This window comes from Leptonychotes weddellii, chromosome 3 (genome assembly GCF_054177405.1).
Source record: "Leptonychotes weddellii isolate Sample4059 chromosome 3, ASM5417740v2, whole genome shotgun sequence".
In the NCBI taxonomy this organism is placed as follows: domain Eukaryota; kingdom Metazoa; phylum Chordata; class Mammalia; order Carnivora; family Phocidae; genus Leptonychotes; species Leptonychotes weddellii.
The window spans coordinates 13,805,487-13,827,245 of record NC_138371.1 but is presented as its reverse complement, the minus strand read 5'-3'; the positions used below and the strand labels follow the sequence as shown (position 1 = coordinate 13,827,245).

The 21,759-nt window shown below is 44.8% G+C and overlaps 1 protein-coding gene across 1 annotated transcript in view; it reads left to right on the top strand.

Moving 5' to 3' along the window:
• SGPP2 (sphingosine-1-phosphate phosphatase 2) overlaps window positions 1-21,759 on the top strand; it is a 109,464-nt gene that overhangs the window by 72,127 nt on the left and 15,578 nt on the right. Inside the window, exons 3-4 of the mRNA XM_081813510.1 lie at window positions 5,436-5,615; window positions 8,208-8,297. Coding sequence (XP_081669636.1) covers window positions 5,436-5,615; window positions 8,208-8,297 — 270 coding nt within the window. The remainder of the gene's footprint in view (window positions 1-5,435; window positions 5,616-8,207; window positions 8,298-21,759) is intronic.

Sequence of the window (21,759 nt, the reverse complement as noted above, 5' to 3'; positions counted from 1 at the left end):
ACTTTTTGATTCTGTCAGACCCAGCACAGTTGTTGTTGTTGTTGTTGTTGTTTTAAGCAGGACAATGCTGTTTTATTGAAGCAAATAAAATGCAAAGAAGCTAAGCATACTTTCTGCTAATGTTTCGATTCATAGGCTCCATGAGAACAAAGATCCCGTCTACCTTGTTCTTCATGGTGATCCCCAATCCAGCCCAGTGCCTGGTCATTCACACACTATTTGCTGAATACAGAGGATTAAATGGCAGTCTTCAAAAAGATACGTCTACATCCAGTTATATGGGACCTGTGAACACTATCTTTTTTAGAAAAAGAATAATGGGAGAGGTAATTCCGTTAAGGATCTTGAGATGAGGAGATTATCTTGGATATGTGAGTGGGCCTTCAATCCGATGGCAAGTGCCCTTATAAGAAAAAGGCAGAGGGAGAGTTGAGATGGACAGAAGAGCAGGAGACAGAAGGAGGGGGAAGAGACAATGTGATCAAAGGGGCAGAGATTGGAGGAATGTGGCCACAAGCCCAGGAGGGCCTGTAGCCACCGGAAACTGGAAGAAGCAAAGAAAGGACTCTACCTGAGAACTCCTGGGAGTGTGGCCCTGTTGACACCTTGATTGCAGACATCTGGCCTCCAAGGCCTAGCCAACCACTAATCTATTTTCTGTCTCTCTGGATCTGCCTATTCTGGATATTTCATATAAATGGAATCATGCAATATGTGCTCTTTGGTGTCTGTCTTCCTAAACTTCGCATAGTATCACCTCCTTTTATATTCTAAATGTTTTGTAGTGGCCCTGTTGCTTTCCTTAAATGAGATTCATAGAAAATATGACCTACTTACATAATTTCTAAAAATCTGCCTTGTAATAAGAAGGTGGCTTTTATTTTTTTATTTTTATTTTTTTAAAGATTTTATTTATTTGACAGAGAGAGACACAGCGAGAGAGGGAACACAAGCAGGGGGAGTGGGAGAGGGAGAAGCAGGCTTCCCGCTGAGCAGGGAGCCCGATGCAGGGCTCGATCCCAGGACCCCGGGATCATGACCGGAGCCGAAGGCAGACGCTTAACGACTGAGCCACCCAGGTGCCCCAGAAGGTGGCTTTTAAAATAAGCAAATTCTGGGCGCCTGGGTGGCTCAGACGGTTAAGCGTCTGCCTTCAGCTCAGGTCATGATCCCAGGGTCCTGGGATCGAGTCCCGCATCGGGCTCCCTGCTCCTTGGGAGCCTGCTTCTCTCTCTCTCTGTCTCTGTCTCTCATGAATAAATAAATAAAATCTTTAAAAAAAAATAAAAAATAAAAAATAAAATAAAATAAGCAAATTCTGGGGCCTGTCCACATAGGGTGGTAGGATCCGTGGACCTGTACACAGTGTCCCTGTGTGTCAGCTACAGTGGTGTGGACATGGGCGTGTGGCATTAGAGTCTCAGACACAACAAGCAGCATTTCCACTGGTGACCCAGTTTCTCCGAACGGTGAGCCATTCTAGATACAGTTCCAAACAAACCGAACTTCAGTCTTCCCTCCGTTTACCTGGTGTTGATGTTCTCAGAACCTTCAGTGCATGTTCAAACCTTGCAAAAAAATATCTGGTGCTGACTTGCATCAGAGACTTAGGCTCTCCATTCAGAGGATCACAGATAGGTGTTCATCTACAAGAATGTCTGGCGGAGCCCTCCAGAGTCATGTTAGAGACAAAAAACGATGTTGGAGAATGGCACCATCTTGTGCGTGATTGGCACACCGCAACCCCGACCTCCTCCCCTCTTCATGCCGGCAGGACCTACCACCATCGAGCTAACCGAGAGTGTCTCCCGGGACACCATACGTCCCTTGTGAGGACCAGTGGTTTAGCTCTTCTGAACTTAAACATTTCCAAGTACACGATCACCTCTGGGTTCCTAGTCCATCAATTTCTGTGGGGTTTTTTCTCTCTTATTTAAATAATTTCTACTTGCCATTCTTCCAACACTTATAAACCTATCCAACATTCTTCCAGCTTAAAAAAAATTTTTTTAATCTGTCTGCTGCCCCACTTTTGCTGACCTTGATCCTACCTTTCTCTCTCACCTGGATTTTGCAATATTCTCTTACCTGGTCTCCTTCCCTCTAGTCTTGATGTCTTTGCCCCTACTCTGCCCAGGACACCAGAGGACAGATCAGGTCTGGCTACACCTCTTCCCCGAACCTCCAAGTGGACTGAAGATCTAGATGCCCTTCTACACAGTATCTCACGGCCAGGCCCACCCCACACACCTCCTCATCCTTGAGAAAACTTTTGAAATGTTGACATGTTCAAACCTAGTGCTCAATGGGATGGTATTAGGAGGTGGAGCCTTTGGGAGGTGCTTTGGCCATGAGGGTGGAGCCCTCATGAATAGGATTAGTGCCCCTTGTAAAAGGGACCCCAGAGAGCTCCCTCACTCCTTCTGCCAGGCGAGAACCGAGCAGGAAGATGGCTGTCTGTGAACCAGGAAGCAGGTCCCCACCAGACCCCAAATCTGCTGGCGCCTTGATCTTGGACTTTCCATCCTCCAGAATGTAAGAAGTAAATTCCCATTGTTTATAAGCCACCAGTCTATGTTTGGTTGTTATGGCAACCCAAGCTAAGACAGCCACTTTTTGAGATGTGATCGACATACAGTAAATTGCATGTCTTTAACAGCTTTATTGAGGTATAATGCACATACCATACAATTCACCCATTGAAAGTGTCCAATTCCACAATTCTTAGTGTGTTCACAAACTTTACACATATTTAAAATGTATGAGTTGGAATATTTTGGCATATGTACATATCCCTGAAATCATCACAGTTGTTAAGATAGATATCCATCACCCCTAAAAGCATCTTCCTGCCCATTTGTGATTTCTTCCTCACCCCACCCCCTTCCAGGCAACCATCGGTCTGCTTTCTGTACTATAAAGTTAAGCCACTTTCAAGAATTTTATAAAAACAGAACTATATAGTATGTACTTCTTTTTTCTTTGTTTTTGTTCTGGCTTCTTCATTGTGTCCCTGCACATATACGTATCCAGAAAATTTGTTGGATAATTTTTTTCAAAGCATATTTGAAACAGATCTTCTGTTGATGCGACAGTTTTCTCCATTCATGGACTTGAAACCTAACCCAGGGCTCGGCACATCATCGCTTCGCTGTAGTGAAAGCAAAGGCAGAGACTCCCCAACCCACGAGTGGTACTCCTTTCTTAGGACTTGAAAAATATAACCCAATCTGTTTAAAGAGAGCTGTCACTACGGTAACTGTTACTTGAAATCTATTGATCAGATACAATGTGATACTGTGGTAATATTGTTGAAAGAAAATGAACAATTGTCCAAATTCTTAAGAACATCCTTCAAACATGGAAGGCAGAATAGAAATGAAGTCAGAGGGATTTGTCAACTTCAAGGAAATCTAAAAATGTGTCTGAAGACCTCCCGGGCTGTCTTCACCTAATGATATTAAGGGTCCCTGTCTGAGGATTTCAAGAATTTCTGAACAAACTAGAGTTATTATGCCAGCCGTGTTTTATTTTTGCTGGTGAGTGGGGAAGGGACAGTGTTGAGAAATCCATCTCAAGAAGCTTTTGCAACATTCCTGGTAGTCAGTGATGGCTGTGAGTTTTCCAACTGCACACATAATTGTCAGTCTGATGTGGTTTTTACAGGTTCACAGGAGGGAGGCAGAAACATGAAAGAGTGCGTTGGTTTCCAGGACAGTAGTTCCTGGTAATAAGGGGATGGTAAAGAGGTTGAATTTCAAAGTCCGATTAGAAATCACAGCTATGGAATTCAGTGATTGTCACTGAAAAGCCTGTGGATTTGGCCTGCTGTGCACAGACGGTAGCTCTTGGTTTGTTAACCCAGAGCAAAATGGCAGCGGAGCAGAAAACATAAGCAGCGCCTTCTGGGGGATGTGCATACGCTAGAATAATGCTCTGAAATAAACGAGTTAAAAGAAAGCACCAGAACGTGGAAACCCTGAAGCACTCTGGCTGACTAATGAACGTTATTTTGGAATAGTCGTTCATCAGGGGTTTTGCTCTAAAGCAAGGTAACTCCATCCATCACAAGTAAATAAAGCCCCCGTAAAATCAATAGGGTTAGGTTTATGATTAAAGCCCATGACAAACGAACCTGTGTCAAACGGGGCTCCTCAGACTCTCGTGTGCACACGAACCACCTGGGAGTCTTGTGACAATGGGGTTCTAACTCCGTCCGTCCAGGAGGCCGGGGCCTGAGGTTCTGCCTTTGAAACCAGCGCCCAGGTGGTGCGCACGCCGCCCACCCTCAGACCCCACTTTGAGCTGCAAATGCAGACTTGGGGGAATGGGTTGCTCTTCCCTCTTTATCACTGATCCTGAAGTCGTCCTGTAAAGTCCCCTGACAAAATGAGTCTGTGGTTAATAGTCCTGTTCATCTCTGAAGGATACAGAAGCCAAATTCTGATTTCTATCTTGTGTTCTAAAAAAAGGAAGGGGGGGCAGTTTTTTCATTCATGCCATCATGAAAAATCCTTTGAAAAAACTGTAGATTGAGTTGTCTTTATTTTAGGGTTGAAAATACTCATGCCATTTATTTTACTGATACCATTTACTCCTGATGACTGAAAGAAATTAAATTTTATCCAGTATGTTACCTACATGCGTCAGGAATAACAGTGGCATTCAAAACTTTTTTAAGCAGAACTTCTGTAAGAACAGGCGCTTTTCTGGTTAAAACTTGAAAACAAAGACTCTGATTTGAGAACTGTCCTGGGTTTTGAGGTATTACCATGGTAGGCGTCAGCTACAGATTTTGAAGCAAAACTCCCTGGTTTCGAATCTGGTCCTCCACTTACTATATACAGTGGTTGTTCCTCCATAAAATGGATCTGCATTCTCTGGTGTTACTGGATTAAGTGAATGAATATTTGTAAAGCTCTTAGAACAGTACCTGGCATGCATACGAAGTATAGAAATGCTTGTTAAGTATATCACTAAAATTTAGATATGTGTTAATGTCAGGGCACCTGGGTGGTGCAGTCGGTTAAGCGTCTGACTCTTGGTCTCACCTGGGGTCGTGATCTCAGGGTCATGGGATCGAGCTCCACCTCGGGCTCCACGCTCAGCTCGGAGTCTGCTCAAGATTCTCTCCCTCGGCCCTACCACCCCGCCCCCCCAACATCTGCACTCTCTCTCTCTCTAAAATAAATCTCAAAAAAAAAAAAAAAAGAAAAGAAAAAAAGATGTGTTAATGTCATGTCTTACTGGCCCAGTGGTCTTCTGGAATTCAAAAGGTCTGACTAAAATAGCATCCTACAAGACTTTCCCAGCTAGTAGCTGGGTCAGAGAGGATGGTGATTTCAGCCAACAGACTGGGAACCCCAAAATAAATTCACACCATCTAGGGGTTTTACTTGTTTGGTCGGACTCACCTCAGTCCTTTGGTTTTGCAGTTGGTGATGTATATTGGCCAGGTGGCCAAGGACATCTTGAAGTGGCCTCGTCCTCTCTCCCCTCCTGTGGTAAAGCTGGAGAAAAGGGTGATTGATGAGTACGGAATGCCGTCCACCCACGCCATGGCAGCCACAGTCATATCCTTCACCCTCCTCATCTCTACCATGGACAGATACCAGGTGAGGCCTGACTCCTCTTCCTCCCACGTAACCTCATCCACACAGTGAGGCAGCAAAGAGAGGTTTTGCTTCAGAATTTTCCTTTTTGAGGGACTTTGAGGTTTATGAAATGAAGACTATGGGGGATTGAAATGTATTGAGTCATCAGTGACAATTTCTTCATAGAGAAAGTGACATATGGCTTAGCGTCCAAATGAGGCCGTGCCTCATAGTGAAAGTGATACCCCCAGGAACAACACCCCCACCACGAGACAACATGGACTGCCCCAGGAACCAGGGTGTGGAGTCTCCCCAGCAGAGCATCGTCACCCTGAGCTGCCTGACTAGACTGCACATTATCGGTTCTGTCATCTTCTTGTTTGCAGCAGACGGGAGGAGCTTAGGATCCTCATTATTGGTCCTCCAGGACTGAGATGATTCCCCCAGATAAATCCTCCTGCTAGACTCCCCAGGGCCCGGGGCAGGAAAGAGTCTGGGCCCCACATTGGCTCCCAAGGATGCCTCTGCCCCTGGTTGGGGCTCAACCACTAGAAATAATGGCTCCATGTTTTCTAGAGTACTCTAAGGGACAGCAGGTTGATAAATGTTGCAAATAGAAGAATGTCACTTAATTAATAATCTGCTTAGATGCCAGTTACAGTCAGACCTTTTACAAGTTACACTAATACTGCAGTGAAGTTTTTTTTGCCTGAGAAGTTTTGCTCCAAGTTTGTGTTTCATTTAATAAATTGTACCTTTTACTCTCCGGACAATTCAGATTTCATTAAACTTAACCGTCTTGTATGTAAAAGACAGTACTGTTTCGCTTTGTCCCTTCACCCTCAAAACACGGGAGCACATTCTGTGCTCCAGGTTGTGCAGAGCTAGGGGAGTCCACCTGCACATTCTGTGCTCCAGGTTGTGCAGAACTAGGGGAGTCCGCCTGATGTGGTTGGACAAGGACAAGATTAGTGTTGGGTCCTGGCTCTACCTCTATGGTCTTCTGCCTGGTCACCTGGGGGTCAGACCTCAGTTTCCTGGATGGGAAAGGAATGGGTCTAAGGAGTATGTCCAACTAGGTATAGTATAATCTATCGTAACTTCCTTACATGTCATGCCAAGATCAGAAATTTCTGAGATCTCCAGTACTGTATGAGTTCACTTAATGCAGACTTAGGAGCTATGTCGTACGCAGGGCATCTGCCCCAGAAGGACACGGGCGGCCCAAGGCCAGCCCCCATCGGGCTGCTCTCAGCATCCAGAGAGGCACTGTGCAGGAAAAAAGCCCCAAGTAGCAGCTGACTGCAAGAACACAGCAACAACCAATGTTCATAGACTCATTTCAAGGCCTCCTGGTCCTTCTCAAAAAACTCTTTTCAGCTCATATGATGCAGCAGTTTTCAGCCTGAGCTGTTACTCAATTTTTAATGATAAATATATTTAGCTATTTGGGTTATTTGCTGTAAACAGTTCTAAATATGGCTTATTTATATGACTGTGTGTGCAGGCTAATGCCCAGACTCTAATTTCTGAAAGCATTAACTCATTCATTTTTAACACTTTTTCCTAAATTAAAATCCAAGATGCGGTTAATGATAAATGTTAAGAAAAGACCTACGACCATGTATAATTGTACTCCCATCTTGCATCAGAAAGAACATGCTGGTCTTGGATTCAGAAGAGGGGCTTCTGGTTCTGACTCTTACCCTTTACAGACTGTGTGACCTTGGGCAGGTCGTTTGGCCTCTCTGGGGCCAGCTCCTGTTGTGAGGATCAAATGGGATGATGGGTGGGAAAGCGTCTGTGTGCTAAAGTTTAATAGTGACGTAACTGATTATCTAGGTTAAGGGTTTCCTCAGCTGTGGAATGGAGCTAATGACAGAACCCACTTCATAGGGTTGTGTCAAGATGCGAGGAGGGGGTGACTCTAAAGTGCTTCACACAATGTAGACAGCTCTCTGTCATCTTTATTCTTTTCACCATGGGACACCACAGGTGTTAGTGCTTGAAGCACATGGATTATGTCTCTACGTCTTCATTTATAAGCAGAATACCCCTATGCTCCTTATAGGACTCAGCAGTAGCCAGATTCCTCTGGTTGCTGTAGTTACCACCAGCAAATGTTGAGATGTAGTAAAGTCTGGATTTTTGCCTCAACATCTGTACGTAAAGGTGCCCGTTCTTAGCCTGGCTGGGCTTCCTTAGGAAGCCAGTGGTTGCCAAGCTTTACCACCCAGCGCTCGATGAGGAAGTCGTCAGTTGCGCTTCCGGGTGATGGGGCTGTCCATCTACCTTGCCCCTCACTCCATACTCTACACTTCATACATGTTGGGCTAAGAATAGGTCGAAATAAAGAATGATTTACTTCACGAAAACTATCCGCACCATGTCTGTGGTCATGAGGCCTTAAGCCGAGTTCTAACGATGTTGTAGGCATCTTCCCCTTCTTTTTGCTCTTTTTCCCACTTTTCAAGTGGTTTGAGACCATCAGACTGCCGCTCTGGGGAAACTGAGGTCGAGGCTAGCAGTCGTTGGGTGGGAACCCTTTCCTCCCACCGTGTCAAACCGTGTGAGCATGATCTCATTGCCTTGTTTTCTCTTCTCCCCACACAGTATCCCTTTGCTTTGGGACTGCTGATGGCTGTGGTGTTTTCCACCTTGGTGTGTCTCAGCAGACTCTACACCGGGATGCACACGGTGCTGGTAAGTCCTGCAGTCAGGTCTTCAGGTGACTGTCCCAATAACGCTGTGGCCGACATATCAGTGTGTTCTTCACACTGTATTACGTCTACAGCTGTTTGCATGTGTAATTATATTTCCCATCAGGCCCATGAGGTAAGTAATTATTATTTTGTGGCCCCTGCATAATAATAATAATAATAATAATGAATCATTAAGATAATATCAAGGAGGCTCAGCTGGGCTAGACCCTCATGACTTGGAAGATTGGCTAGAATGGCAACAGAGGCTCAGTCATTTAGGTTCATGTTGGTTTACTGATGATGCAGAAGCAATGCAGGAAAAACACCCAGGGTCAAGGAGGCGAGTGGGTGGATAGGGTTCCCCACTTAGGCCCTCACACAGACAGGCCTGGATTTTTAAGGATCTCAGCTGCCCTTTTAGAGAAAGGGTCCCACTGGGTCAAAAGAGCCCAGAATCATGGGTTCGCTTCCTTCTGTACTGTTCTGGGCTGGGGGCCGTGGTGGGCACAGAGAGACCCGCCTGCATTTAAAGGTTCGGCTACCCTTTTACCATATTCAGAATTTCCAGGGCTGCTATGGTTAGCACAGTTAAAATCACCTCAGAGCTCTATTTCCTGGTGTATTAGCCAGCTGCCTTGAGGTTCCAGAGCACAAGGCTGGCCATGGTTTACCACAGGGCCTACTGATCATCATAACTGGCCTAAGAAAGATGTCTCTAAAAAGGAATGGGCCCTTGCTATTTGTGGTACTCTCCATATGAAGCTCAAAAACTGTTAGCAAAAGACCTCTGAGGGAAAGGCCACCCTCTTGTTTCTCCTCCCGGTACCTGGTGTTGGCAGTTGCAAGAAGGGTGGCGGGGAGGGTTGGGAAGGGCAGAAGCAGCAGAGGTGAACGGGTAGCGAGAGAGCTTGTCAGAATGAGCAGAGGCAAAGGCCTGGGAGGAAGTAAGCCCAGAGAAAACAAGCTTATGGCTACACGAGACTCAGAGAGAGACATCTTGCTTCCCTCATGAAAATGCACACCCTAACTCAAAGAAAAGCAAGGGGGAGCCAAGAGCCAATGGAGTCAGGACTGGGCCTCGGTGAGGGAAGTAAGGCACAAAATGGCATGCCAGACAGCCCCGCAACCAAGGTAAATGATTTTCATGTAGTACTTAAATCAAAGTGAATGTGAAAAGTTTCCATGTTAAGCCAAACATCCGGGGCGCCTGGGTGGTTCAGTCGGTTAAGCATCTGCCTTCAGCTCAGGTCATGACCAGGGTCCTGGGATCGAGCCCCACATCGGGCTCCCTGCTCAGCGGGGAGCCTGCTTCTCCCTCTCCCTCTGCTGCTCCCCTTGCTTGTGCTCTCTCTCTTTCTCTCTGTCAAATAAATACATAAAATCTTTAAAAAAAAATCCACATTTCAAATAAAGTCCAGCTCTGCCCCTGAATTTGCCCGCTGCTGCTTCTCTTGCCCCATCCTCACCCCGGCCTGACCAGATCTGGAAGATTCTGCAGGAGCAGTTAGGGGCCTGGCTCCTCTCCCTCCCGAGACGCGTCCTTGCTGTCCCCGTCCCGTCACCCGGCGCATCTGGCTTCTGAGCCCACAGGGGAACGGAGAGGAGAGCATTCTCGATTTTCCACACTACTGCTTCACATTAGAAAGAGGTTCTCTCCAAATACGTCCACAGACTTAAAAATGGAACCAGGCAGAAGTCTCGCGGGTGTTTTGGCATTTCTTTTATCTGGGGCTACTTTTTTAAATTTCCATAGGCTGTCATAAAAAAAAAAAAATGATCGTGAGAATTCAGGTCAACACGGAAAGCAGTGTAAACACGAGGACGTGGGGCTGCAGACGTGAGTAGAGAGCACAGAAAACCCACCTCGAGAAAAACACAGCTTCATGTCTGGCTTTTCTTTTTCAAGTGGGTTATGGTGATAGGGAAGCAGGGATTTGTGGGGAAGATTACTTAAGCCTCTCATTCAGCTGCAGGGAATGTGCACAGCAGCTCCTTTCAGAGCATCTGTCCCAGAAGAAACTGGAGCCAAGATGTAGCAACTTCCACCCCTACCCTGTGCCCCCCCCCCCTCCAGGGCTCCTTCCATAACTGCAATTTTGTTTTATAAAGGTCTGAGACCCTGACTCAGGCCCAGGCCCGAGTGGAGCCAGACGCACGGCCCAGGGTTCGATGGCACATAATTTCTAGTAACTGAAGGGGGCAGTTGGTTTTAACAGTAAGATCCAGTTAAATAATGGATTGGAAGTCTTCTTCCTTCAACAGCAGCTCAGTAGTTTGCTGCAGGGTGCCAGGCTGGGAGCTCGATCATTGAGATATGGAAGTAAAAAAAAACCTACCTCACCCTTCTGGGTCTCTGAGTATTGATGGTGACAGAGGTATGAGCTGCTGATAATTAGCCTGGAGCAGCTTGATCAGGCCGACTAAAGGGGCATGCCTCTCCCCCAGACGCCTTGCAGTTGCCAGGGACTGCCATGAGCTAATGGTTCTCAACCCTGACTGTGTATTTTCATCCCATGGAAAGCTTTGTAAAAATATCCCTGGGGGTATTTGGACACCCACATTCATACCAGCAGCATTATTCGCAATAGCTGAAGAGTGGAAATCACACACGCACGCACACACACACACACACACACACATCCTAAGCATTGGTATTTGTTCAAAGATCCTCCGTAGATTTCTATGTGCAGCCAGGGTTGAGAGCCTGATTAGACGAATTATCCTTTAGAACTGGCTACGAACCTGTGCCTGAACCAAACTGGAGCGGGAAGGTGGCAGGCAGGTGGAGACGGATGCTGTGTAGACACCCACCACGTCCATAGCATGAATTCTCTAATGGTGCGCAGCAAGGACACAAACAGCTCACACGTCATTCAGGGGGCTGCCTGCTTCATGCAAATGGTTCTCTGCCCATGAAGCAGAAGCAATTCAAGGAGAAAAGAAATTTACTTATCTCACCCCTTGAGAAATCACTCCATGTCAGAGGTGAGTGGTTTGCTCGCCAAGGTCAAGGCTTTGGGGACAGGCCCCAAGCCGGCTCCTGGGCAGGCCTCAGTGAAGCCTGAGGAGGCAGAGAACCCACACGTGGGGTCCCTGTCCTGCCAAACCAGCTCTGGCTGCACCTCAGAGAAGGGTGTCTTCATCCACCAAGATGCCTCAGCAAGAAAAGTTGGGCCCCACCCTAGCTCCTCCCTTCCCATAGTCCTCAGCCAGGCAGTCACCAAGCTGAATTAGTTCTGACTCTTAAAAATTTCTTAGAGCAGCTCTCACACCACCGCCAGGATATTAGGAGTGTCTCCATCTCCTGCTGGATGTGAAGGATGACCCAGGTAGACCCAACTGTGAGTGGCAGCCATCTGGGGACCCCAGGGGAACTGACCTTTGAGAGCAGTCAGTCCCGTTCATGGCAAAACATGGAAATAAAACATGGCGGCCCTGATGACATCCTTGAGGGGCTGATCCACCACGCCTGGGGCCACACTGCCTCTAGGCTTGTTGTTCAAGGTAAAAAGTTCATTATTGCTCAACTGATTTTTATTGAAGTCTTACATTTCCCATAGTGAAAAGTGTCCTAACCAATGATTTACAGAAACAATTTTTTGTGTATAATTTCATGTTCTCTTGGTTTGAAGAGGAAACCAATCGCAGTCAGCTGAAGGGGAGTGGTGGGGAAGGAAGAAAGACAGGGTAGAATGTCTTGGAAGGCCTGGGGCAGCTCATGGAACTCAGTATGGATGGGGCTGAGCAACAAAACTTCTGAAAGACCCAGAACCACAGTGTCTCCGAGAATGCCTTCCTGTCCCTCTGGAGGACTACTGTTTGAAGAACCCCACAACCTCTCTCAGATCAAAACCTTAATTTCCAGAGGTGAAACCTTGATTGCCCTGTGTGCTACCCTTGGACCAGTGAGGCTCAGGAAGAGGAGCAGGTCCCAGAGCAGAAACAAGACCCCAGGAGTCACCGCTGTGGGCTACAAAGGCAGTGCCCCGAGAACAAGGAGTAGAAAGACAACCCAGAATTCCCAAACCTAAGAAGTTACCGTCTGCACAGATCAGGACTCCTAGAGTGCAAATAACAGACACCAACTCAAACTCACTTAAGCTTAAAGGAAAATGTATTGGTTTTTATACCCACGCTGTAGGAAGGGCAGAGGGCAGGTCGCCATTGGGAGAATGGGACTTGCAGTCTAGATCTTTGCTGGAAGTCTCCCCACTCATCCTTAAGCCTCTCTGTACGTCTCTTCACATGGTGGATCCGTGCTCTTGGGCTGCCTTCTCTCTGAGGCTAGATCCAAGGAGCTCTGGGCTTAAATTCTGTTTTGTTCCTGAAAGGATTGTAGTAGAGAGAATTTCAGGAAAGTGTCTAATGGCCTGACCTGGACAGTGAGCCCATTGCTGCACCAAATGCTCTGGGAGGGTGCCGAGGACGACGATTGGTCCTGCGGGGTAGGAGCCAGCCTGGGTGAGCAGGGGCCGTGATGGGCAGTGATGGTTAGGGTTGGGATTAGGGTTGGCCTGTGGGAGGAGCTGTTCTCCAAAATGAAATGGGTCTGTTGTCAGAAGAAAAGGGGAGACAAAACCCTAGTGGTATCCTTTCTACATTGACATTATTTCGTTTTCTTGCTCTTCCAAGGACTCAGAAACTGGGCATTATGCTTGTTTCTGTGGGGAAAGGAGGATTAGAGCCAATCAAGAAGGTTTCATGCTCAGTTTTTGGTGCCTGAGATTAATCAACTTGTACAGAATTGATTTTAAGTCTTTTGACTGATAAGGCAATTATCCCCAATACGTTAACGGTAAAATTAGCCGGAATTGTTGTTGCTAGATTAGTGAATGGTTGTCCCATTATTTTGAATTTGAATTAGCTGAAATGCTGTTCTATTTTATTGTCCCTAAATTGTTTGATCTGTGGATAATTATATAGATATTGGGTTTTATTTGCTTACTCATTTATTTTTTTCCCCTAACTATTGCTTTAGTTTTGATTGCAGTTGGAGAATGTTGAAAAGGCTTCTCAAATATTAAATTATCTGCAGCCCATACAAAACTCTGTTCTGGCTTTGGACTAGAGCAGTCTTGGCGTGTTTTTTTTTTTTTCCAAGTTCTTTGAAACTACTTTAAAAAAAAAAACCTTACTTCAAACTCCCCTTCTTAATATGGAAAAAAGCTAATTGTAATATGAATTCTACCCAACCAAGCCTTACTTTCCGTTATAGGGTAAGTTAGTTACTGAGATAAAAAGGGAATTTGGTTGTGTTTCTGAGCACTCCATTATTATGCACATTGGTTTTTCTTTACCTTGGAGAGACATATTTTTATTCTTTTATTAAAATAGAGAATTATTTCTGGTTTCATAGGTAATAAGGACTCATGGTAGAACATTCATCCTCTGTTGTTTTTAAAGTTGTTGTTGTGTTTTTTTAAGATGAAATAAATCATTATTTGTTAACCACCATAGGAGAAGTGCCGACAGCCGTTTGTTAGGATGATATAAAGGGAAACTGAAGATGTTATATGCTTCTATATTAATCAAACTGAAGTTAGGGCATTTCCAGCAAGAGTTGCTTGTGGTATGTATTCCTAACAATAAAAGTAGGTAAATTAATTTTTCATCTGCTTTCTCCACACTGTCCAAAAAGCCACAGTTGGGGCTCAGTTTTCTGTCTGTCCTGCAAGTGGGAGGTGAGCAGCCTGGCCCGAAGTGCTCCGAATCCAGGAGGGGAGCCAGACTGAGCCTTGAATGCAGCCCACCGAAGATTGGCAAAGACAGAAGGTGGTCCACGCACTAGAATCGTGCAGAGGCCAGAGGTCCCTCGTGGGCAGTGAGCCAAAATGTAAAGGGCCGCAGCAGGCAGGCACAGACTCGTATGGGGCCAGTTGGTCTCAGACCAGAAGCCTCGTCCATCCTTCCTGCTGCAGTAGAAACTGGTTGGCCTCAGAAGCTGTTCCAGTGTTGTAGGTTGTCAGACCTGAGGGTGTGTGACAATTAACTGACAATTAGCCCGACTCTCCAAGGCTAATGGCTGGGCAGCCAAGCCAAGTGGATGAGGCCAGCAGCTGTGAGATGGTCCATTGAGGTGGAGTCAGCCAGGCACGGTGGCCATGGGGAAAACAGGTCAGTGACAACCTCCCAGAAGTGTCCTTAAATCCCGGATTGCTGAAAAGGGAGCTTGGATAAATGCTTAAAGTCTAGATTGTGTCGAGAACGCCTTCACTTTTGCCAAATAAATAAAAACAACCACATCCAGGGATGGAGCACAGCGTTGAGATCTAGCCCCACGGGGTTATACTTGTGTTTTAGGTGAGTTCCAGTTACTCGTAATGTAAGAGCAAGAGATTGGATTAAACCTTCCACAGAAGCCCAGTCTCCACCTGTTTCTTTTATTAGGTATTTGCCTTTGGGATGATATAGTGTGCTACAGTTTCATTGAAGGGTGAAGTGTTTCTATAAGCTTATAATCGTATGCCTCTCTTAACAGAAAATGCACTGTCTTCAAAATCTGTGTGATCAACTTTTGTAAAATGAATCAGACCTTCCCATTTATTTACATGATTTTTTTTAAGATTTCATTTATTTATTTGAGAGAGAGAGAGAGTGCATAAGCAGGCAGAGGGAGAGGGAGAAGGAGAGGGAGAAGCAGACTCCTGCTAAGCAGGGAGCCCGATGCGGGGCTCAATCCCAGGACCCTGAGATCATGACCTGAGCCGAAGGCAGACGCTTAACTGAAGGAGCCACTCTTTCAAGGTAAAGAAATAGGTGCCCCTATATACAGGATTTTTTAAATAGATTCTTTGGCCCCTTGGGAAAATATATATATACACAGATTTCTCCCATAATGCTCACTTCTGCTATGACATTCCAAAAAATATTGGCATGCACTTGCCAATGCACTTTATTGTTGTTGCAACTTTCTACATCATTACTGGTTTGTCCTACCAGTGGGCCAAAGGGAAGAAGAGGTGGAATGATCTGCTGTGATCCTCAACTAACCACTGAAACCTGAGAATGGAGCCTATTTTTAAATCAAATTCAGTCATAAGAAAAAAAAATTTAGTTCAATAAATTATTCACCTTCAGATGACAGATGTAGAAAGGAAGAATCCTACACATTTAATATCAGTAGGTCAGAGCTGCAGAGGCAGAAGCAAATCCAGTGTGCTCAAGGTGAGGTGACTTGGACTCAGGCAGGAAGCCTCTTCTACTCGTCACGCTACCTCAAAAACTGGAAAAATTAGAAAGAAAACATTAATGAATATTTATGGAGGCTTAAAATAGAAAAAGGCATGATGTGAAATGTAACAATCCACAAAGAAAAGGTAGAAGAGCTGACTACATACATTTTTTCACTTCTGTTTATAAAAAAAATCAAAAGTCATCATTAAGGGATGCCTGGGTGGCTCAGTCAGTTAAGCATCTGCCTTTGGCTCAAGTCGTGATCCCAGAGTCCTAGGATCGAGTCCCGCATCGGGATCCTAAGGAGCCTGCTTCTCCCTCTGTCTGCCACTCCCCCTGCTTGTGCTCTCTCTCTGACAAATAAATAAATAAAATCTTTTTAAAATAGTCATCGTTAAAAACATAAATGTAATAAATGATAGACAATTATTATAAGGAATCAAGAGCAGGCAATAACAAGAACAGGCAATTTCCAAAAGAAAAAAATTAAAATGTCCGGTAAGCATAAGGAATCAATCTTACCTGTATTTACAGGGATGTAATAGAAGTCATGAAGGACAGGTAAAAGTGAGATGCCATTTTAAAATTTTTGCTTGTGAGAGTGGTGAAAACTAAAATCAATCATTGATGATAAGGAGTTGAGTAAAGGGATATTCTCATAAGGGGACCGTTTGATGTAATATGTATCAAAAACAGTAAAATGTGTGATGCATGCCTTTTCCAAGTATTTAACCTAAAGAATCATTGAACATATTGGTGGTATGTTCTTTAAAAATAGTGCAGCATTGGGCACCTGGGTGGCTCAGTCAGTTAAGCGTCTGCCGTAGGGCTCAGGTCATGATCTCAGGGATCGAGCCCCGCATCGGGCTCCCTGCTCAGTGGGGAGTCTGCTTCTCCCTCTCCCCCGCCCCCACCCATGCTCTCTCTTGCTATCTCTCTCTCTCTCAAATAAATAAAATCTTTTTAAAAAAATTTAATAAAAATAAAGATAGTGCAGCATGAACAATAACTTAAATGTGCAACAATAAGGGATTGCCCAATTAAACTATCCATCAAGACCTGGAACAACATTCAGTTATTTAACATTATGTAATTAAGTATTTATTGATAAAGCAGTTATTCATAATCTCTAAACTCTGGAAACAACCCAGAGAGATACCCTTCAGCCGGTGAATGGATAAGCAAACCTCCACAGGATGGATTACACTCCGCAGTAATGTGGAGCAAACTCTTAGCGGTTGGTTCTCATGTGAATTATGCTCACTGAGAGAAGCCAGACTCAAAAGGCTGTGTATTGTATGATTAATTTCTATGACATCTGGAAAAGGCAAAACTATAGTGAGGGACAAAAGATCAGTGGTTGCCAGGAGTTGGGGGTGTGGGAGGGCTTGTCTGGAAAGGAGAGGCATGAAGGAGTCTGGCGGACGACGCCATTGTTCCATGTCCTGAAGCTTGTGGTTGTTCTCTCAACCTGGGCGTGTGTCAGAACTCAGAACTGTGAACTGAAAGAGGTGAATTTTAGTAGATGTAAATTTAAAGATTTAATTATGCTCCGAAATATGAGAGAAAGGCAGACTAGGGGGAGAGGGAGAGAAATATAACTCGTAGAGGAATAAAAGCTGAAGAGACTCCAATTTTTTAAAGAAGTTCTAGAACTCGGAAATCTGTTAAAATGTATCAGGTGAAAAAAGCAGGGTACTCCCCTCTGTTGCATTTTGCACAAAGTTCCATGGAACAGTTGTCTCATGAGATTCTCTGGTAAGAATAAAAAAAATCCTGGAAGCAGTTGGTGCCAGGCCTTCTGCTCCTCCTGACCCCGATACACAAGAGTCTCCCGAGGTTCTTAAACATTTAAAGTAAAACCAGTGTAACGTGGCTCACCCACCCAAGGCTCTATCCCATTTTATACAGTGAGGGAAATTCTTTTTTTTTTTTTTAATTTATTTATTTGCCAGAGAGAGAGAGAGAGAGCGCACAAGCAGGGGGAGTAGGAGAGGGAGAAGCAGGTTTCCTGCTGAGAAACGAGCCCGATGTGGGGCTCGATCCCAGGACCCCGGAATCATGACCTGGGCCGAAGGCAGACGCCTCATCGGCTGAGCCACCCGGGCGCCCCTACAGTGAAGGAAATTCTAAGTGCTTACTTTAAAATGCATTATAGGTGTGCCTCTGGCCAGCTCTCAATTACTGCTGAGAAAATTTCTGATCTCAAATTGATTTATGATTTATTTTTGCCGCTTTGTATGTTTCTGAACTGCCTCCGTCCTGACATCTATTGACGGGCGCTTAGTAAATGCCAATTAAACAATAGAATTTTATTAAAAACAAAAACACAACCTAGGACTCTAGATTGGAGGGAAAAAATAGAATCAACTCTAGGTATTTTAGCAAAGGGAATTGAAACACGGGGAATGCGGTCCTCACAGACTGCGGGAAGGGCTTGACAGGCAGAGAGAGCCCGTGGCTGCTGCTGGCCCCCAGGAGCCCTAAGGGCCAATGCCCCCCACCCTCGTGATCCCCGCCCCTCACACTCACCAACCGCATGAACGGATGCTGGGCTGAGTCCAGCCACTGTAACCACGGCCACAGATGCCTCTAGAAAGCTAGGAGCCGGTGACAGACACCGGAATCCTTAGACAAGCTGCTGCAATTCACGTTGCTGGGACTTCACCAGGACACAGAGGAAGCAGAGGAAGGCGGCTTCCCCGACTGCGCCTGGATGGGGGGACCTGCCTTCCAGAGGAGCGGCGGGAACGGCGTCTTTAACTTCTCCATGTCCCCAGTTCAGCGGGAGGTGGGAATGAACACAGGGGACCAGCTGACCATTTCCATCAGGCTTTGGGATCCTTGTTCCCATTGTCATCTAGTTTCTTCTAAGCAGACTCTGAAAAACTCTGCTCACGGTAATTTCCAAGAAGTGGGTCTCCTAGGGAAACCTGTTTTGCCAACAGAAAAGGCAAGAGTGTGAATTTCCTGACCTTTCTTTCTTTTAACTCACCGACAAATATTTCTATTTCAGTAGATGTAAGGACGCTTGAGAGATTTTCATTCAAAGTCTCTTAGGTGACTGTGCATTTGGATGTGTGAAGACCACTTGATTAGCAGTAAGAGCAAACTATGGTTCAGGCATGTGGTGGGTTGTAGTCACCCTTTGACTGTTAGGCTCTTGAGGCTAAGAATCTTACTTTCCTCACCTTCATATTCTCCGAAATTCCCACCAGAGTGCCTGATAGTAAGTGCACGGTAAAAACCGAGTGGTATGCATAATCATCTGTAATCTGTTCACAAATCGGCATTTTCTCTTTTATTTCTTTGTGCTTTATCGAGTTGGATTTGACAAGATTCATCTGTTAGTCTGCATACTGCATTCACCATAGGAGGAGGCTGGCTCACATCGTCTGATACATGTTCAACATTATTTCCCTCTGCCTGAAAGAATAAACTCGTGAACAGTGGCCTAGAAGTGTCACTGCCACAGTAAATACCGTGTGAGTTTGGCTGCTCTGTTTCGAGCAGAGTCGAATGTGGCAGGCGTCTTGCTGTGGGAGAAGGGACCGTGGAGTGGGCATCAGCAGCATGAAGCTGAGGCTCCCTGAGGGCCCAGTTCTTAAAGGAAGGGTGTCTGAAGACAGGCCACTCAGTACCTCACACGTTTCTTTTAATAAATAGGATGATGATGCAGCCAGGGATGAGGAAGAAGGTTCTGTAGTTCCTAACAGACTTGAGAATTTCATGGAGAACCTGGTGCCTGGATATAGGTGTGTACGGGGTACCTAGAAGAGAGGGAGAGATAAGTAAGCAGCCCCCAGGTAACCACCACCCAGGTCACGGTACATAGAGCATTACCGGTACCTCAGAAGTGCCCCCCACGTCCTCTACACCGTACCACTTCCAGGTACCCCCTCCCCAGATCTCTGACCCCATCTCTTAGTGGAACTCTTGGTAAATGGAATTATACACTAGGCATTCTTCTGTCTTGGGCTCCTTTCACTTACTATTTTCTTTGTGATATTCACCCATGTTGTTGCAGGTAGCTTTACTTCATTAATGTTCATTGCTGGATAGTATTAGAATGTACGACTATATCACACTTTATCCGTCTTGTCACCGATGGATATTTGGGATTGTTTCCGGCTTGAAGCTATTGTAAATGATGCTATTCTGAACTTCCTTTGACGTGGCTTTTAGTGCAAGTACGTACATTTAGCTATCGAGTATAAATGTAGAAGTAAAATTGCTAGGTCATAAGGTAGGCTCAGCTTTAGGATACACTGTTGTGTCTTCTGAAGAATTATGACGATTTCCACTCCTATCGGTGGTATATGAGATTTCCAGTTCTCCGCATCTCTGCCCTCCCTCCTGATGTCAGCCATTTTCATTGTAGTCGTGTGAGGGGGTGTGTAATAGTAGCTCATTGTGCTTTTATTTTGATTTCTCTGATGAATCATGACAGCCCCTTTTCATATGTTTATTAGCCATTTATGTATCCTCCTTTGTGGGGTGCCTATTTGTCTTTTGACTTTTTTTTTTTCCCCTGGGTTGCTCGTCTGTATTGGTGAGTCACTAGTTGGATATATGTACAGTATTGCAAATTTCTTTTCCCATCCTGTGGCTTGCCTTTTTTGCTCTATTAGTGGTAATTTTAGGTAAAGAGAAGTTCTTAATTTTAACATAGTCCAATGATCAAACTTATGTTTACAACTTTTTGTGTCCTGTTTAAGATACTTTTGCCTATCACACGGTCTTAAAGATATTCTCTTGAGAAGATTTATTATTTTGCTTTTCTTATTTAGATCCGCAGTCTACTTGGAATTGATTTTTGATCCATCTGTGTTCTATAGGAATACCCAATATGCTCAGCCCCATTTGTAAGGATTGTCCTTTCTCCATTTACTGAAGCATCAATTTTGTCATAAATCAAATGACTGTTGACATTCCCTATGTATATACACTCTACTCTCTTGTGTCGGTTTGTCTTCATGCCAATACCACCTCCTTCTTTATTGTAGCTTTGTAGTAAGTCTTGATGTCAGGTGGTAAAAGTCCTCCAACTTTGGTCAAGTATTGTAACTCTCCTGGTTTTACAAGTATTGTAACTCTCTATGGGCTTGTTAGAAAATCTTTACAGTTCTTTTAGTGGTTACCCAAGAGATTACAACATGCATCCTTGATTTATGAGAGTCAAATGCAAACTAGTACCTTTACCACTCCCTGGGAGGAGTGAGTCATTAAATGAAATTCAATTCTACATATATTTAAAGCCCACAAGAACTTATTTTTATTGTTTTATAGTGAATGTATATTTAGGTTCGTCCATGTATTTATTCTTTCTTTTGTTCTTCATTCCTTCCTACAGTTCTGTTCGTCCATGTGGCATCTCATTCTTTCTGCTTAAATTGTCTATTTAGTGTTTCTTTTAGCATGTTTATGCTGGTAATGAATTCTCTCAGTTTTTGTTTCTTTTGGAAATGGCTTTGTTTCACTTTGTTTTTTGGAGGATATTTTTGCTAGGTATAGAATTCTTTGTGTCCTTTCCTTCAGTGTCCCTGAACTGGATTCTTGCCATTTCTACTTGCCCACAGTGTGCACTAAATCAGTGTAGCCAGCTTGGTCAGGTAACAGTTTCCAGATCTCATATCTGCCAAGCAAGGATGACTATTTTTAGAGATATGGATAATCCATCAGATTAGGCTTTTTGGAGGACATTTTGCAGAATATATGGATGTCTGAAGTGTACATTCTTAGTCTTCTGGGCTTCTAGCCCAATTCTAGGAGTTTGCTCTAAAGCATATAATTTCACAAGTGTAAAAGTGAAAATAACAGCATTTATTTTTTTTTAAAGATTTTATTTATTTATTTGACAGAGAGAGACACAGCGAGAGAGGGAACACAAGCAGGGGCAGTGGGAGAGGGAGAAGCAGGCTTCCCGCAGAGCAGGGAGCCTGATGCGGGGCTCGATCCCAGGACTCTGGGATCGTGACCCGAGCCGAAGGCAGACGCTTAACGACTGAGCCACCCAGATGCCCCAGCAAACATTTATAAAGTGATCTGCTGGGCACCATTCTAAATGCTTTGCATGCATTAACTACCTCATAAGGCAGGTGACTACCTCATAGCAACTCTACAAGAGAGGTGCCATTGTTATCCCAGGCTTACAGAGGAAGCATAGAGTGGTCAAGTAACCTGACCAGGGTTCTATAGCTGGTAAGAGATTGGACTGAGATTGAAAATCAAGCAGTCTGACTTCAGAATTCATGCTTTTAATTACCATTCTGTACTACCCCTCCAGGATG